The sequence below is a fragment of the Vigna angularis genome, chromosome 10 (genome assembly GCF_016808095.1).
Source record: "Vigna angularis cultivar LongXiaoDou No.4 chromosome 10, ASM1680809v1, whole genome shotgun sequence".
In the NCBI taxonomy this organism is placed as follows: Eukaryota; Viridiplantae; Streptophyta; class Magnoliopsida; order Fabales; family Fabaceae; genus Vigna; species Vigna angularis.
The window spans coordinates 31,346,090-31,364,547 of NC_068979.1; the positions used below are offsets into that span (position 1 = coordinate 31,346,090).

The window sequence follows — 18,458 nt, forward strand, 5'->3', positions numbered from 1 at the left end:
TACCCCTCCTTTAGTTTAAAAAAGTGTTTTTTTACTAAATTTATCATATTACATTTTTTTATTAAATTATTTAACATAATAATAATTAAATATGCAGTATAAATATCGTGCCACTTCATTTCTTAAAAAATGATATAAATATGCTTCAAAGCATTTATACAAATTTAAATAAACTTTAATCACGATCAGTAGAGTCATAATTTTTGAAAATTGAGAAATTTCTTTTGCTCCAAGTCACGGATTTTACCCTAAATGCGTGATAATTTACTTTCCCAACTTTTGCATGGAAATTTTTTATCCAGGCTCTTGTTTTCCCCAGTAATTTTATAGTTTTATTCCAATATTACCTTACTTTTAGTTAGCTTAGTATTTTTTAATATTTATAACGATTGATTGATTTAAATAATAATAGTATTATTATTAATAATAATAAGAACAAGAACAGGTGAGGTTTGTTATTGGTCTGAGGATTTCATTTGGTGTAGGAAAGAGGAAGAAAATTAGAAGATCCTAAAAAGTTGTTTATTGTTGACCGGTGGGAAGGGAAGTGGGAGCAGTGTGTTTGAGTTGTGTTTGGCAGCGGAAGGAGGAGCCAGAAAGTGTGAAATGGATTTGGACCAGTGGATCTCCAAGGTCAAGGATGGCCAGCACCTTCTTGAAGACGAGCTTCAACTTCTTTGCGAATATGTACGTACACACACAGACACTCTCTTTCACCTTTTAGGGTTTCTCTTTCAAATCTTCAAATCAATTGCATCAATCATATGTTCTTTTCCTCCATTCATAACCCAATTTTCATATCGGAGGACCCAATATGCATAGTAGACGATCTTTAGGGCTGGCGCTGTCTGCCCCCCGGTTTGCGTTCTGCTTGTGTTTTATGTGCACTTCTATTACTGTGTTCTTTGTGTAACTATGGTGCTAGGTCTACCATTAACTTTTGCTGTTCCTCGTTGCAGCTTTAGTTTTCAGTTTAAGTTTTAAATTGAACTGACGAGTGAGTGTTCACCTGTCAGGTTAAAGAGATCCTTATTGAGGAGTCAAATGTGCAACCGGTGAATAGCCCAGTGACGGTTTGTGGTGATATTCACGGTCAGTTTCATGATCTGATGAAACTTTTCCAGACTGGGGGTCATGTGCCGGAGACAAATTACATTTTTATGGTATGTATGTACTAGTACGATTATCTTTTGGAACTGGATAACCACGTTTACAACATATCCTTTATGTGCTATATCTTCCCTGAATGTGTGGCAGGGGGACTTTGTTGACAGGGGCTACAATAGTCTTGAAGTATTCACCATCCTTTTACTTCTAAAAGCTAGGTATGCTGTTTCCATGTATGCTTGCATCTGCCTTAACTTGCTCACGACACATGGCTTGTGGTTATACTATCTTTACGTTTAAGGAGATTGTTTTCTGCTTCCTCTTGGAGTCATGGTAGTAATTTAGTGAACATGTTTGGACCTCCAATGTTACAAATTAAAATTAGAATACTTGTGATTTTATAAATTCTCTTTTTTATTTTATTCATGCATCTTTTATTTTTGTTTAACCTTATAGATACCCAGCTAATATTACCCTTCTACGGGGAAACCATGAAAGTAGACAACTAACACAGGTATGTTTTTATTCTATCACAAGTTTGTCTATTTGTACCTGGCATGAATTATTCTAGGCAAGCAGTAGAAAACAGATTATTTGATTAGTTCATTAATGTTATCATGTTACTAGAACAATGACATAAATCACTCTCTGGACTTGTTTGATTTTTATTTTCAGTAAACAGTGATACAAATAGGAGGGCTCTTGAAGTTTCTTCTCGATGTCATTTTAGATTATATCCAACTCTAACCTTAGGCAGTGTTTATGTGATTATGCACGACTTCATTGCATGTAATCTTTAGCAATTTTAAATTTGATCCTTTTGAAATTTCTTCAGAAGAAATAGTTATTCTAGAATAGTCTACCAAATAGGATTTTTCCGGAATTGAAGGTTAGGAGATGCCTGTTTAGGTTTGAATGCAAACAGAATCTACTTTTCCATGGATTGAGGTTCGGGATTGAATAAGTGAAGTGGAAATCTGATGTCTGCAAGGCAAAATTTGAACTATGCTAGTTAGCCTTGGTGGTCTTTGTTCACCCGTTACCTGATTTGGATCAGTGCATCGATCATGTTAACTTCATCCTTTTAGAATAATGTGTACTTCAAGTTAGATTATTGTAGGAATTAATAAGAATTAAGTTTTCATAGGAATTAATGTAGAAATTACAGTCTTTGAATATAATATTATTAAGGATACATGTACAAATAATTCAAGGTATCCAATCATCAATTATTTATTATAAAAAATATAATATATCCCTTTACTCAAAATATATTTGAACTTCATGAAAAAATATAATTTATTAAAAATGTATAAACCTGACATCTTCAAAATTTTCGTTTTAGAAAACAGAAAATATAACATGATAACAGATATGTTTGTAAATCTTGACAATATGAAAATGAAAATTGTTTTCAGAAAATGAAAATAGAAATTTAAAATAGAAAACATTTTCTAAAACCAAACAAGCCATGATGTCTAATGGTGTTTTGTTTATTCAATATACTTTGGCTTGTGTCTGCAATTTTTATTTCTGAGGATGAACCTTAACATATTGGTAAAGTTGTGTCTTTGATGGGTTCAGATCATGGAAGGCCTGCGTACATCTACCCTTCTCTGACCCCCTTAGGTGGGAGCCTATCATACTGGATTGTTTTATGTTATATATCCATCTACCTTATGTAATTAGGTTCTGTATGGACGGGATAGGTAAATGATAAAAATGGGATATTTTGCTCTGTTCAAAGGATTAAAATTCCATTGATTGTAGAATTCATCAAGTGGTTTAGGGACTTAGGAGTTATATCCTAGTTTTTCCTTTTAACTTCTTCTGTAGTGAAAAATGTCAAATTTTATGAATTTCTGTTTATGGATCATAAAGATAAGGTGCGAATTGTTGAAGTGCTAAGATTCAAAATTAGAAATGTTGAATTCTTTCATGCCATTTTATGTTAATATTGTAATTTTATGTTGTACTAGGTCTATGGATTTTATGATGAATGCCAGAGGAAGTACGGAAATGCTAATGCTTGGCGATATTGTACAGATGTCTTTGACTATCTTACACTTTCTGCAATCATAGATGGAACTGTAAATCACTTTTTACTCTCTCCGTCAGTCCTTCTATTTTCCAAATGCACATGTAGGCAGTGCTCCAGGTTTTATATTGCAAATTCTGTTTTAAAAAAAAATAAGTCTTTAATTTGCTTTGGTTGACTCAGGTGCTTTGTGTTCATGGTGGTCTTTCTCCAGACATTCGAACAATTGATCAGGTTCTCTCTCTACCCTTTGCTCTCAGTTGATGGTCGAGCTCAATATTGTCTTAGTTTAAGGTTCATTTAAATTTGTTACGTTGTTTATGTGAGTATGTCTATCCTCACCTTTTCTGTATTTGGATACATGATATTTAGGGATGATGTATGTGTTGTGATGTTCTTGTAAGTTACCTCTTGACTTGTTACATAGTGTGAAGTGTTAGTTCAGATTTGGCTTAACTCAAATTTATAATTTTGTGAATATGCAATTTTGGTGCCTATAAAAGTTTAATTGTACATTTGGCTCTTTAGTTTTATAAAATTAAGCAATTCTAGTCCACTGCTACCATGTTTTTCAATTTCTAACAGAAAATGTTTACATGTCCGTCAACGATAGCAATATTAGTTACTTATGTAAAATAATAATGAAAACATTTGATTCTAAGCTTTAGTATTGTTATCACAAAAGATATGTTACAGTTTTTGTTAGTAATTAGATGATATATCATGTTGGACTAAAATTGCTCAATTTTGAAAACTTGGAGAACCAACCATGCTATTAAATTTTTAGAGGAATCAATATTATGCATTGGTGAAACTATGGGGACTGAAAGTGGATTTAAACTTTTAAGTTAGCTTGCTGATTCTCCCTTATGTCTCATGCTTCCCACAGCTTATTCAGAAAATAAAATATCACTATTTGAACAATTTAGTATTTTTTTTGTCGAGTTGGATACATTTGTGTTCCCTTTTCCCTACTTTTTACTAATCAATTAATTATGTGATCTATTTTTGTTTGAATTAGAAATACTGTGGTCTTTCTTATTTCATTTTGGTGTTAGTTTAATATTTAACAGTACTGATAAATAATTCTTGATGATAATTGTCTAAATTATCGAAGTTGTTTTTTCATCAATATAATCAACAGGCATTTCATAGGTTGTTGTGTTCATTTACTATTATTTTCAAGGTTGTCAAACTCAACTGTCTACACAAACTTGTGGTGCCTCGGTAGATTAGTAAACTTGAAAGGTTACCCAATAGAAGAAAACATTTAAAACCCCTATAACCCATTATAGTATACTAATATATTTTAATTCCATGTACATAGTCAGTATTCAACATTAGCAAATCGACCACAGTACCACTAACACAGTCAGCCAATCAATCTTGAAGAACACAGTTTCATAAAACTAACTAACCAATCAACAAAGGGTACATCACCTCCCAATTAACCAAACAGTGAAGACAAGAAACAAAATGCCCATGAGTGTACAAGTCTACGGGTCTCTTCCCATTTCCACCCAACTCTACTCGCCACATTTCCATATCATGGATATCAACTCTGTTTTCCTTGGGTAGCAAAGTTATTGGCCAAGTTGACTTGTGAGTTTGACAACCATGTATTTCTTTAACTGAATCTGTGTTGCTTCTTATTGGTGAATCTTTACACACACACACAGATAGACATAGATAGATAGATAGATGGATGGATATATATAGATATAGATGAATATAACAATGAGTATCCATTTGACAGATAAGGATCATTGAAAGGAATTGTGAAATTCCTCATGAGGGGCCATTTTGTGATCTGATGTGGAGTGATCCTGAAGATATTGAAACATGGGCAGTCAGTCCCCGTGGAGCTGGTTGGCTTTTTGGATCCCGCGTCACTTCTGAGGTAATGTAATTCAATAGTGAATCACTTATTCAATCGAAGTATTGAACATTACCTGTGAATTTTACGAGGGCGTTATTTTCGTGCAGTTCAATCACATAAACAATCTTGATCTTGTTTGTCGAGCGCACCAACTTGTTCAAGAAGGTCTTAAGTATATGTTCCAGGATAAAGGCCTTGTAACTGTGCGTAACTGTTTCTTTTGAAAATTTAATATTATTCATTCTTTTAATTAATTATTGGGATGGGCAGTGCTAATACCTTGAGCAAGGATTTGTCTTTATGATAAGTATCCAAACACTGGTGTAAAAACCCTCAAAAGCTAGATATTAAGGAAGCAACCAAGCACTTAAAAACTCTATCAAGCATCTCATTACTCGATGTGGCTTTCACTCTACAACACTTCATTCAATGACACTTAATGTCAACACTAACAACCTGACTCTGATACCAATTGATAAGTATCCAAACTCTTGCAGTACCTGTGTTCAAAAGCTAGCTATTAAGGGGAGATAACTGAACACATAAATGTTCCACTGAGCATCCCATACCACTTCATATGGAACTTACACGTTCCATAATATCCAAGTTCCTATCATTTTAACTTTCGAGTAAAAATATAAACTACAGTTTTATTTGAGACTTACAAGAAAATTTGAGTAATTCATTTTAATTTTGCAGGTATGGTCTGCACCCAATTACTGTTACCGTTGTGGAAATGTAGCTTCTATTCTTAGTTTCAATGAAAGTATGGTGAGTCAACTGAAACTCGTCTTATTAAATGTTTTCTGGATTAACTCAGTTGCTGCATCATTCTGCCTCATGATTATGCGGGGCTTTTATTTATAGCTTATGAGGGTTGAAACATTTGTTAGGATGCTTGGATTTCGTAGCTGTCATCTTGCTTATAAGTCACAGCATTTTGTTCATAGACTTGCATTTTTTGCTTGAAACAGGAGCGAGAAGTTAAATTTTTCACTGAAACAGAGGAGAACAACCAGATGAGAGGCCCCAGGACAGGCGTTCCATATTTCTTATAACTTGAAAATGTTTTTCTTGAATTTATTGTAAAATTATATAGTAAGTGCCTTACTATTATGATTGGACGTTTATAGTATTGTATCGTGGAGCTTTTCTAAAAGATGGATCTTTATTTTTGGCATAAGATTTCACAATCTTGTGTGCGATGTGATGCATCGGAAATACCACTATTCACCATCTATGATCTGTGTTCTTAAGGTAAAAAATGAACTACTCTTTCGTTGGTGTTTTCACTTCCCCATGATTGAGAATGCTATGGGATTTATAAAATGAAGTATAATCTCGAAGTTAGAAGTTGTTTCGATTGATTAATTTGTTGGAGCGAATAAATGCAGCCTAATAATTATACTAATCAAGTGTAGATTACGTGAATGCGCGTATGGATCAATTTCAAATGCAGTTAGATTCTTTGATTCAAAATCACACTTAGCCACATGGTGGTTCGACTTCTTCTACGATTGTCCGTGACAAGGATATTCCACTTGGTTTTCCTCCCTTTTTTTTGTCACACTCCAGTTCTTGAGTGGATTTCTAAGGTTGAGAAGTTCTTGAATTGCTATAACACTTCCGATGTAGTGCAAGTTGATATAGTTACCATTCATTTTGATAAAGAAGTGGTTACATGGTTTCAGATGCTGCAACATTTGACTGGTAAATTGTGGTGCTAAGCTTACTCGCACGTTAGAAGCTCAATTTGGACTTTCACCTTTCGACTCTCCAATGGGCAATTTGTTCAAATTGCAGCTTTCAGGTTGGTCTCTGATTATTACCTCAAAAGATGTAGCGTTGGGTAGGTTGTATGAGGAGAAATATACACAATTGTTTAGCATCCTAATACTTATATTAATTTTCACCTGTATCTTCTGCATTGATTTGTGCTAATACAAACACTAGATCAGTTTCCAAACAAACATTACCTCCTTTATTGCCCACTATACCACCAACCTGACCTAACAATGTGAAAATAATTAGTCCTGCAGAGATGCATCTTCGTACGGAGATAATACTTTGTTATATTTGTGACTATATAAGTTCACATTTAGCCATCAGTGCCCAAATAGAGAATATCTTTTCTGGCAATTTGAAGAGGAGAACTCTCACTCTAGTGTGACTAAGATACCTGAGAAAGTTCATCCTAGTAATGTTATTGTTTAATCTGCTAGTGATGCTTTTCATTTATTGTTGAATGCTCTTAAGGGATGATTGTGGGTTGCTCAGATGATTTTTTGCAGCCATGGGTAGCCAAGTTTTTTAAATAACCTATCGAACCTGCACCCTTTTTAAAGTACTCCTTCAAGTGTTTCACTCCCTAGAACCCTGATCATTCCATACCATTGCTTGAAGGTTGAGAACCTGTTAAGGTTAAACCTTACAGGTATCCCATTTGTCAGAAGGAGAAAATCCAGAAATTGGTAGATGGTAACTTTGTGGTTCTTTGTGGGCTTGCACCGATTGTAAAACTAATGACACTACTATCAAGGATTGTTTTCCCATCCTATAGTGGATGAGATAATTGATTAATTTCATGCTGCAACTGTCTTTTCAAAATTGAATTGGAGATTCGGATAGTTGAATCCAGATGATAGTTCATCAAATTACTATTATCAAGGATTCTTTTCAATCCGATCTTTTACAGGTAATGTCTCATTGGATTTATATTACTCTTATTTATCTATTTATAATTTAGTTCCAAAAATGTTTTTTCTTCATTTCTATTAAAAATAATAATTTTATAAGTTTAACTTCCTTTATTTCTATTCATTTTCACTTTCAAATGAAGATAATAATAAACTTCTTGCTATAAAAAAATTTCAATCTAGTGACAAAGATAATGAAGATATATATAGATCCATTTTTCTCTTATCAATTCTTTTAAACCAATATTTTCTTCTCATTTATTTTATTTTATTAGCAAGAAATAAGAGTATTGTGTTTATCGTTCTAATAAAAAATATTTCAATAATAGTAATGTTCACAATAAAAAGACAAATCCAGCTCTTATACTTTATATGTTAGACAAATTTATACTATATAATTTGTATTCATAACTTTTTTTAATAATATTAAATAAAGTTAACGGTTAAACTTTATATTACTTTTTAGTTTTTTAAATTCTATGAAATTTAAAATTCATATTCACAAGTTTTATTTTATTTTATTTACGTCCAAATCAATGCATTATCATAGAAAGTATATTATTAAATTAAGTTTATATAATATTTTCAAATTTCAAATTTAAATTTCACTTCACATTTTATCGTATTTTTTATGAGATTTTTGTTTGTGTTAATTGCATTTTAAATTTGGACACCAATATCAGCATTATATTATTTTGGTTTATCTATCATAAGAATCAATTAACATAAAAGCATATTGTTGGAGAAAAAAACCTCAATGACTCATGATTGTGATTAAGTGTTAAAATCAACAAAGTGTAAACATGATCAATATTTTTTTGATAGATAACAAACCAAACAAATAAATTATGTAAGATACAAGTGTTCTGTGAAACAAAATATACAACACTGTACACTATACAGTCTTAGTTTATGTTTGCTGAAGTGAGAAATCTCTCGGACAATTAAAATTCATAGAAACAAGTTAATCTTATTTCACACTAAAAGTATATATGTTTACTCTTTGATTGCAAGAAACATATCTCGAAAAGAATTTGTTGGTCAAAATATATGAATTCCTCGTTGTTTGATCAATTAGCATTTGATAGTTGTAAGCACTTGAAATTTAAATATAAATTCGTCTTGATACGTCTAAGCTGATATTAGAATTGGTATGAGAATTTACTTTGGTGATATTGATAATACTGGCTTAGGGAAATGGTTTAACTTGGTTAAATTTTGAATTGTGAGAACTTTGAAAATTTGGTTTTTATTGTTTTATAGGGATGCCTTTGTCAGATTTTTGAATTGCATTAATTTGACACTACTCAAGTTAAGAATGTGAAATCTTCGTTAGAAGGTTTGTTAAATGAGAATTAACTTAAATTACTTAATTAGAACTCAAAGAGGAAATTTGATTAATTAGAACTCAATTACAACATGTTTTATTTATATACGATATTCTTTTTCTACATTAGCTTACCCTCTCTTATTTTCTTGTCTATTATGTGTTGTGTTCTTTTTTTGTAATGATCATATTATTTGTGAGTAGATGGAGCTCAAGGTGTAAAAGCACATTTTGTGGTTCAAGAAACAATTGTCTAGGAGGTTGAACGATGTTAGTTCATGTTGAAGTACCTGAAAAACACTAGAAGGAAGGGTTGAATAGTATTATAAGAAATTTTTTTACAAAGGAGATAGTTAACAAACTTGTCAAGGATTGAAAGATTTAAATTTAAGTTATTAAACACTTGACTTGGAAGGTTCTGTTCAAACTACAAGTTTTTGAACAAATATTTTTCAATCTTTTAAACAAGTTTACGCAACATTTTGATAAATCTAGCTCTTAATAAAAATAACGTTTGATAACAAAAGCTTTTATAATGGTCAAGATAGTGTGCAACTGCAAAGTTTATAAAAAGAGCGTTTAGTAAGATTAAAATAGTAAACACACAGTTGTTCTTATACTGGTTCGCTCCACAAAGTTATGTCTAGTTCTCCTCCAAGACCTCCTAGAGGGTTCCACTATAATCTTCAACAAGAATACAACTGAGTATTCTCATCACTCCTGGTATCACTCCTGGTATCACCTAGTCACTCCAAGTAACCTCGTTACTCTGACTAGAACCGAGTTTCACCCAATCTTGGTTGCATAGTATTCTTCACCACTCTTGGAATCCTTAGACACTCCTGGTATCTTTTCGGTACACTGTCTAATTGAGTTTCACCTACTTCTGGTTTCCACTAGACAAACCTGCCTAGCTACCTTTTAACCCACCAAGTTAAGCATAAAGTGTTTGAATTCTCTTCAAAATTTACAATCAAAGGTTGATTACAAATCCTTAGACTGTTACTCTCACATCGAGGATGTGTATATAATACAATTCAATATAATAGACTCTCATATTTTTCTCTCTCCTTACAATGGTAAACTTTTAATTTTATGAAGCTTGAGAGTATTTTCTTTTTCTTTTGAGCTTTTCTTTTCTTCACAAATATTTTCTTTTGTATTTGTGTGCTTATTTTCTTGCTCTTTTCTTTGACATTATTCAATATATAGGCTTCAAGAAAATGTCCGTGAGATAATACTTTGATCTTTGGATCTTCTTAGTCTTGTCGTAGGTAGTAGTCGTTGGTTAAAGTAAACTTGTCAGAACAGACATGATTTTTCAGTTCTTTATCAAAAGTAGGTTGTATGAACTTTCTGTCGTGACTTTTGATAGAGAAAACATTCCATGAATATATTGTTTGTCTCTAACATTCACTTTTGATTTGTATAGGATGACATAGATAATCTGCGTAGAGTATACTAGATTTGCATGCAGACATATGTGTTTTTTTTCTTATCACTTTTGTTGTTTTTAAACATTATGCCTTTTTTGACATTTAATACATGTTCAGAACAACAAAGTACTTTTCATGTTTTCTATTATTCAGGAATGATTTGATCGTTTAAGCTTTTCACTAAGATACCAAGTAGTTGATGATGACTTCATTGTTGGATGAAGGAGATAGTTTGGCACATGGTATCATCTAACTTGTGTAAACACTGCTTTGGTAATCTGCACAAAGTAGAGTAGATATGCATGCACGTAGATACGTTCTTTTTCTTATCACTTTTGTTGTTTTTAAACATTATGCATTTAATGACATTTAATGCATGTTTAGAACAACAAAGTGCTTTTCACATTTTCTACCGTTCAGGCAAGATTTGATCGTTTAAAATTTCACTAAAACACCAAGTAGTTGATGAAGACTTCATCGTTTAATGAAGACTTCATCGTTTGATGAAGGAGATCATTTGGCACATGATATTGTCTAACCTGTGTAAACGCTGCTTTAAGTTGTCTCTGTTTAGTTCAAAAGCGCTTTTAGCAAAATGTTTTTCAACACAAGTTTTTGGATCATCGTTTAAGTCTTTTAGTGTACTTTCCCAAAACATCTTTTAACAATTTTATCTATTAAGACATATTGAGAGTTTGTTTGATCATTGCTTGAAAATGTATAACAACAGTTTCCTTCTACGAGACTTTTTTTGATGCATTTAATAGGGAAACCGTTTAGTGGTGCGTTTGTTCCTGTATTGATGTGTTTACTAAAGTTTTTCTTAAGACATTTAGATTTCATAAAGCTGTATCATAAACCACTTATATTTTAGTTGTATTGCTTTTATAATGATAACACTGTCATGTGCTCATTTCATCTAATGTTGTTTGTTAAACTTCAAAATATATGAGGACGTTTAGACAGTTCAATCTTATAGACGATCTTGTCTTACACATTTTAGGTATAGCCTGGTAATAGAATTATGGTATAGTAGCTTGAGAATGTCTAAGTTATATTACTATAGTCTTATCTTATAAAATTGTACTAATATACCATGTACATTGGATTATCTGTCTTCTGAATATTCATAATAAAAAAATTATTTTAGTAGTATCATGTAATTAAAATAAGATGTTTCATTTATGGTATGAGAATAATTCATCATTAGGATGACCTCAGAGTTATATATTTGTCATATATCTTGCTGAGTTTAATTTTAGATTGTAGAGATTGTTTATGAAACTAAAAATATTAAAAATGGAGAGTGTTTTGATAAAATAACCAGGGTTCACGTTTATGACTAAATCAAATATATTTTTCATTCTTAATTAGGAGAGTTTTGAAAGAAGAGTGATAAACATGTAGATTTTAGAAAAAACATATGTTCAGCAAATATGTATAGAAAAATTGTATTTGGTAGAGGAAGAGATATGCTATCATGTTTTCGTCTCTACATAATAAGAATAAGTGTAGACGTATTTTATTCTTAATATAATAAAAATTATATTATTAATACAATGGTTTTAATTCTATTAATAATATTTAAAATTTAAAATTTAATTCATTAATAATTAATATAATTAAGTTCGGTTTGATATTTAATATTTGGTATATGTATTTATTTAGAAGTTTCACGTTAATACCAAGATTTTAAATTTATAAAGAAGAAAAATAAAAAGTAAAGGATTTTTCTTAATGTTTATTATATTAAAATTATTTTTTTAATAAACATGATAATTATTAAAGATAAAATACATATTTAGTTACTTTAATTATTAATTTTGATTATTAATCATGTTTAAATAAAATTAACAAAATTAACATTTTTGTATTAAGAGTGTAATTACAAATTAAATATGTTAGGATTGTCATATATATTCTTTTGTTTATTTGCCTAATAAAGGAAGATTGATTTTGGTTGGATAGGTGACATAAATAAAAGTTTGGTACATAGGCATTTGAGAAAGTACGAAGGGCAAAGTTTTGAGTCCTTTTCTCTTGCTACCTCAATTTTCACTACAAAACAAAACAAGACCAACCCGGCATTCCACCAAAGGTTAATCTCTTTTGATTTTAAATATTGGTGTTGATTGCTCATTGCAGTGTACGATATTATTTTTTATGTTTATGAGACCAAACAAACACATTTCCGGAACGTCATGCGTCTTTACCCATCGCACGTGGATTGCCTTGTTAATTAGAATAAGTAATCAATGGCATGTTTATCTTTGTATTCTCCACTCCAATAAGAGATAACAGCATCAATTTCAATTCTGAATCTGATTTGGTTCTGAAAGAACTCAAGTAATTAGTTCTGACAGATATGGCACCCGATATGGAACCAAAGAAGATCATAATTGATACCGACCCTGGCATCGGTAACGTAACACAAATATCTGTCTTTTCAATTTGTTTATTTTTTTCCTTTTGACTTTGTTATTGTTTTGCTAATCCAAATCAATTTGAAGTCGTAAGTTTCTGTTTCTCAGCTCTGATCTCAGAAAAAAACTGACTCTTTTCTTTTATCAATTGGATTCTTTGTCTGCTTGATTTCTTCAATTCCTTGTTTATCTGAGAATTTCCACCGGTTTCTGTAGATGATGCTATGGCAATATTCGTTGCTCTAAATTCACCAGAAGTTGAAGTTATTGGACTCACAACCATCTATGGAAATGTTTACACCACTCTGGCAACCAGAAATGCCTTGCATTTGGTAAGAACATTGGGACTGTTTCCCAAAAGGGTTTGTTCTCCATGGTGAATGAAATTGACCCTTGACTTATTAATGGTAAAAGCCTCTTACTTTACTTACATATGCAGTTGGAGGTTGCGGGAAGAACAGATATACCCGTGGCAGAAGGATCACATCTGACATTAACTGTAAGTCTGTCATACTTTGATCTTTATCGCTTTTGTTTTGGGTATTGTTTTGAATATACGAGCATTTAGAACTAATAGGTATATTTGATCTTTAATCGAATGCCTATACAATAATCATATAATTTCGGTACTTTATGCTATTTTTATTATATTCTCTGCACATTTGAAATTTTCAGTTAAGAACAAATGCGTAGTACTAATTTTTTACAGTCAAAAAGCTATTATTTTTCTCATTTCAACCCGAATGAGCGGCAAAATTTTATCACTTTGCATACTTACTACAGATAAGTAAACTATTTTTGCTGTCATTTGAAATCTGTTTTCTTTCTTTTAGAATGCATTGTAGTTTATTGCCTCATTGAAAAAGTTGAACCATGTTAGCAGTATGAAATTGAAAGTTCTTCTTCTGCAGTATTTCATTGCATTTGACTCTGCTAATTGTTGTCATCCTTGTCTCTTTGTGCAGAAAGGAACAAAACTTCGTATTGCAGATTTTGTCCATGGTGCAGATGGGCTTGGCAACCAAAATTTTCCTCCACCAAAGGGGAAGCCCATTGAAGAGTCAGCTGCTGCATTTTTGGTTCGCCAAGCAAAACTTAATCCTGGGAAAGTCACTGTGGTGGCTTTGGGCCCGCTTACAAATATTGCTTTGGTATAATATATCTACAATTTCCCAATAAGGCATTTTCATGTTACTCTTCATTCTGAGTTTCATTTCATGACAATGTTATATTTTTGCAGGCTGTACAGATGGATCCAGAATTTGCAAAGAACATTGCCCAGATTGTTATTCTTGGAGGAGCTTTTGCAGTTAATGGAAATGTGAATCCAGCAGCCGAAGCCAATGTTAGTATTTTCATCCTGTATTTAAATTCTTAATAACTTCCATAAAAATATTATATCATTCACAACTCAATCTGTCTAACTCATTGGTTGGATTTGGTTCTAGATATTTGGTGATCCAGATGCTGCAGATGTTGTATTTACAAGTGGGGCAGATATACTTGCAGTTGGGATAAATGTTACCCATCAAGTTATACTGACAAGTACCCCCTTTCACAAATTCCTTGCCTCCTATTTGCTATACTTGTGTAGTCATTTTATCCGAGTAAAAGAAATAACTTTCCGTTTTAAGTCTTGTGTAGTTTACTATTTCTTCAACTTATAGTGATTTTATTTGATTTTTGTTTCAAAGTTCACGCACAGTTGATCTAGCAACATTTTATAGGAATACTTTTAGTTTATTATTTAATAACTTTCCTCATATAAAGTTTAGGTCAGCCTAATCCACAAAAATGTCGCTGAATAAATAGTGAAATAGATTAGTATATAGTACATTTACTGTCTATCACACCCCAAAAAACTTTTTGGAGGATAAGAGTTTTTTCTATTGAAGCATGTTGTGTTTACCCCGGGCATAGGAGGGTATCCCTCATTTAAAGTATGAGATTCTAGTATGGGGCTTATAGGGCCTCAGGCTCTTGAACTACAATAGCTAGGTTTCGTGTTGTGGTTCTCCTAAGGTTCTTATGACAATCCAAAAGCTGTGACTAAGTTCAACAACCACTTTTTCTCCTTTGACAGTCATCAATGACCAACTCTTACAAAGGTTTAAACTTTTTGCTGAAGGTTCATCAATGATGTTCATCCACAATATTTGGAAACCATGGTTTCGTGAAACCTACTCTGAAATTTGCTGTTGTGTTACTTACACTTTTTTGTATTTATTAGAAGTTAACATAGGTTAAACAGCATCAGCATGGTTCTATTTTAATTATGTTGTATGTCATTTAACTTTCTGTGGCAGCAGACTGACCACTGTTCTGGTTTACTCATCTAAAAAACAAAAATTACTAGGTTCTGATCGAGAAATTTTGGCAAATTCAAATGGAAAATATGCTCAATACCTGCACAAAATCTTAGATGTATATTTCTCTTACCATCTGGAGTCATACAATACCAAAGGTTTGTCTTCATAGTGCTTGCAGAATTGGTAGAAATCTAATAATCTATCTTACTAACTATTTTTACTTTGTATACAGGGGTTTATCTTCATGATCCAACTGTGGTTCTTGCAGCTGTTGATCCTTCACTTGTAACTTGTATAGAAGGTGTTGTCAGAGTCCAAACGAGTGGCATTACAAGGGGACTCACAGTACTCTTCAACAAACAGAAAAGGTAGAAACCACCTGAAAATGGATCAAGTTCCTATAGAATTATGTCTAATTTTCATGCGTTTTGTTTTGTTATTTCTATATATGGGTTTCATGGTGTGTTGCAAAATGATTGATACGTGCGAAGATGCTGACCTAGTTAAGATCTTAGACTTGTGTAGTGATGTTTTGCACACCTTTTTGTTATGGAAAAAAAGTATAATTTAAGTTAATTGTGTTTGTCTGCTTGCTAACTTTGACTTTGTTGATAGTTCTAATACTTAAATCATGCAAAATAGCTTGTTAAGATAGTATTAGAGTTCTTTTTGTCCGGAATTTGTTTCTCAAGAACATCAAAATAGTGCAGAAATGAACTTTTCTACATGTTTCCTTCTCATCTTTCATCAGGATTCTTAGGCTCGTAGCATTACCTATTGAGCTTATATTCTTAGTTTCAAGAAAAACTCTTTAGTCATCTCATGTTTTAAGCCTTGGTTCTAAAATCTCTTCCTTTCCTTTTCCTTTATACTCTGCCAAGTATCTGAATGAACCCTTTACTTGTTCATCCAAAGATTAAGCCGTCACCATATCACTACTTTGTATCACCAATTCAGTCTCCACAAGGATGAACACTGGTGTTTTAGATTTTTTTTGGGAATATTTAGTGACAAACACTTTAAAGAAATAATGAGGAGGCATGTTAACCTTTGGAGGACCAAGTAGAAGGTCTTTTTGATTAAAGGCTTTCAACAATGAAAAGAACAATGTAATGGATGATTAAAGACTTAAACAAAATCCTTTTTTTGAATGTTTATTTCTTCACCATGTACTTCAAACTCAGTCAACTTTTGCATTTTTGTTCCATTCATTGCCAGGTTTGGTGAAATCCATGAATGGTCGAATAAGCCAACAGTAAAGGTGGCTGTGACAGTTGATGCTCCTAGAGTTATGAAACTGGTAATGGATCGCCTTTTGGACTCTTGAAGTAGCCATGAAGCATTCAAAAAGCTCTTTAGTTTATCCTTCTTATATTTGTGTTTTGTAGCTCTTGAGCTCTACCTTGAATTTCATTTCAATTTCAGTGTGAAAGGAAAAGTTCTATTACTTCATTGGTTAAATTTTCATTTGACTTCCAATTATAATATATGAGCAGCACTTGTATCTTACTTGTTGAACACTAAGTTACATTATATCTAGTTCTTTTGTACAAACTGTAAATAATTCCACTAATCAAATTGATTAAAAGTACACAAAGTTAAACATGGTAATTTTCTGTGTGTTGCCCTAAGATAAAATGTGAGTATTACGTCAACTATTGGTTGAATACACAATCTCATTCTTGGTAATACAATAAAAGTTGTTTAAAGATTAGAAGAAAATTCTCACAAAAAGTATTGCTCCTTGTTCAAGAGGCTAATTTATGATTTACAAAGAAAATTTTCTCTCTTAAAGCCGTCCAATTATATTTCAAGACTTAGAAGTCTTTTTATTCTTTTACATGTAACATATTCAATTCACTTAGAATCATGCGTAGAACATTAGTCTTTTATGCATGGAATGACTTTTATTTATGAACGTCCATTAAAGGATCTTTAGAAGCTTGCATGCTTGTTCATTTGATTTTTAGGCTTGCACCTCCAAATTTCATTATCAAAACAAGTTTAACCTTTGAAATATATATATAAAACATAAAATAAAGTAGGTAAGCAGTAATTAATCCTTATCAAACATATTTATTATAACATCTATATTTACTGATCAACCATGCATCCCTAAAATAAGTGCTATGTAGAATGGTGAAGCTTAGGAGTGCATTCCATTACCATCTAGGAAATCTCTTGCTAGTTGTAGGTAGATTTTTGTTATCAAAATTGGTCTTGATGATACTATTAATCATCTTAAAGCTCGCATTGTGACTAAAGGTTACCTACAAATTTTTGATTTATTTTATGGTGATACTTTTTTTTAGTGAAAAAGATGGCTTTTGTTTGCTTATTTATGGTCACGATTTCTCTTTCACAATGACCTTTTACCATCTGGATGTCAAAAGTGTTTTTCTTAACGAAGATTTGTAGCCAAAAATTTATATGGAGCAACTTTTAGGTTTTGTTACTTAGGGGAAGTTTTCTAAATCGATATGTTGTTTCTGCAAATCTTTAGATGGTTTGAAATAGTCTTCTAGTGCTTGGCTTGGAAAATTTAGTTGTGTTGTTTAACAATTTGGTATGACTAGTGAGGCAAATCATTCAGTCTTTTACCATCACTTAAGTGTTGCGTGTATTTATTTAATAATATATGTTGATGACATTATTCTTATAGATAGTGACCACCATGACATCTCCTAAATAGAACAACACCTTTGCCAACTCTTTCATATCAAAGATTTTGTAAACTTAGATATTTCTTGGGAATTGAGGTTACATAATCCAATAATGATATTATTATATTTCAAAGGAAGTATGCATTTGATATTTTGGGAGAAACTGGGTTGATGAACATAAAATTTGTTGACACACCCATGGATCGTAATACCAAACTCCGACCTAATCAAGAAGGCATCTCTCAAATCCTTAGAGGTACAAAAGATTAGTTGGAAAATTGAACTATTTTACTATTAGTCGTTTTGACATTTCTTTTGTAGTTAATATGGTGAGTCAAATTTTCAATTTCCCATGTAGATAAATGGAATACTATCATTCGGAAATGTTTACTATATGGTCACAATAATCATACTAAAGTTGTATGTTATTCGGATATTGATTAGACAATATCTCCTTTAGAAAAAAAGGCTCACTTTTAGATATTGTGTTTCTATTGGTGACAACTTGATCTCTTTCAAGAGTAAAATCAAATCGTTGTGGGAAGATCTAATGTAGAAATAAAATATAAAGTTATGTCCT

General features: G+C 31.8%; 2 protein-coding genes across 4 annotated transcripts; both read left to right on the forward strand.

The window, feature by feature from the left end:
• Positions 1–446: 446 nt before the first annotated feature.
• LOC108335734 (phytochrome-associated serine/threonine-protein phosphatase) lies at positions 447–6,264 on the forward strand. Of its 2 annotated transcripts, XM_017571858.2 has the most exons (10): positions 449–687; positions 1,017–1,163; positions 1,258–1,325; positions 1,564–1,621; positions 3,087–3,197; positions 3,329–3,379; positions 4,902–5,045; positions 5,132–5,227; positions 5,724–5,795; positions 5,999–6,264. In XM_017571858.2, the coding sequence occupies exons 1-10, from the start codon at positions 607–609 to the stop codon at positions 6,080–6,082; spliced, it is 912 nt and encodes a 303-aa protein (XP_017427347.1). In that variant the 5' UTR covers positions 449–606; the 3' UTR covers positions 6,083–6,264. The 2 variants fall into 2 exon arrangements, with proteins under 2 accessions (XP_052725627.1, XP_017427347.1); XM_052869667.1 differs by lacking the exons at positions 5,132–5,227; positions 5,724–5,795; positions 5,999–6,264 and having other exon boundaries at positions 447–687; positions 3,087–3,249; positions 4,902–5,039.
• A 6,355-nt stretch (positions 6,265–12,619) lies between these two features.
• LOC108335733 (probable uridine nucleosidase 2) lies at positions 12,620–16,724 on the forward strand. Of its 2 annotated transcripts, XM_017571857.2 has the most exons (9): positions 12,625–12,903; positions 13,123–13,238; positions 13,346–13,405; positions 13,872–14,057; positions 14,147–14,251; positions 14,355–14,451; positions 15,263–15,370; positions 15,448–15,583; positions 16,434–16,724. In XM_017571857.2, exons 1-9 carry the CDS (start codon positions 12,849–12,851, stop codon positions 16,540–16,542), a joined length of 972 nt encoding a protein of 323 aa, XP_017427346.1. In that variant the 5' UTR covers positions 12,625–12,848; the 3' UTR covers positions 16,543–16,724. The 2 variants fall into 2 exon arrangements, with proteins under 2 accessions (XP_052725470.1, XP_017427346.1); XM_052869510.1 differs by lacking the exon at positions 15,263–15,370 and having other exon boundaries at positions 12,620–12,903.
• The last annotated feature ends 1,734 nt before the right edge of the window (positions 16,725–18,458 follow it).

Coding starts and splice junctions, on each gene's coding strand:
- LOC108335734 (XM_017571858.2), top strand. CDS start 607: ATGGATTTGGACCAGTGGATCTCCAAGGTCAAGGATGGCCAGCACCTT. Junction 5,046..5,131: donor GATCCCGCGTCACTTCTGAG/GTAATGTAATTC, acceptor ATTTTCGTGCAG/TTCAATCACATAAACAATCT. Junction 5,228..5,723: donor AGGATAAAGGCCTTGTAACT/GTGCGTAACTGT, acceptor TTAATTTTGCAG/GTATGGTCTGCACCCAATTA.
- LOC108335733 (XM_017571857.2), top strand. CDS start 12,849: ATGGCACCCGATATGGAACCAAAGAAGATCATAATTGATACCGACCCT. Junction 13,406..13,871: donor GATCACATCTGACATTAACT/GTAAGTCTGTCA, acceptor CTCTTTGTGCAG/AAAGGAACAAAACTTCGTAT. Junction 14,058..14,146: donor CGCTTACAAATATTGCTTTG/GTATAATATATC, acceptor ATATTTTTGCAG/GCTGTACAGATGGATCCAGA.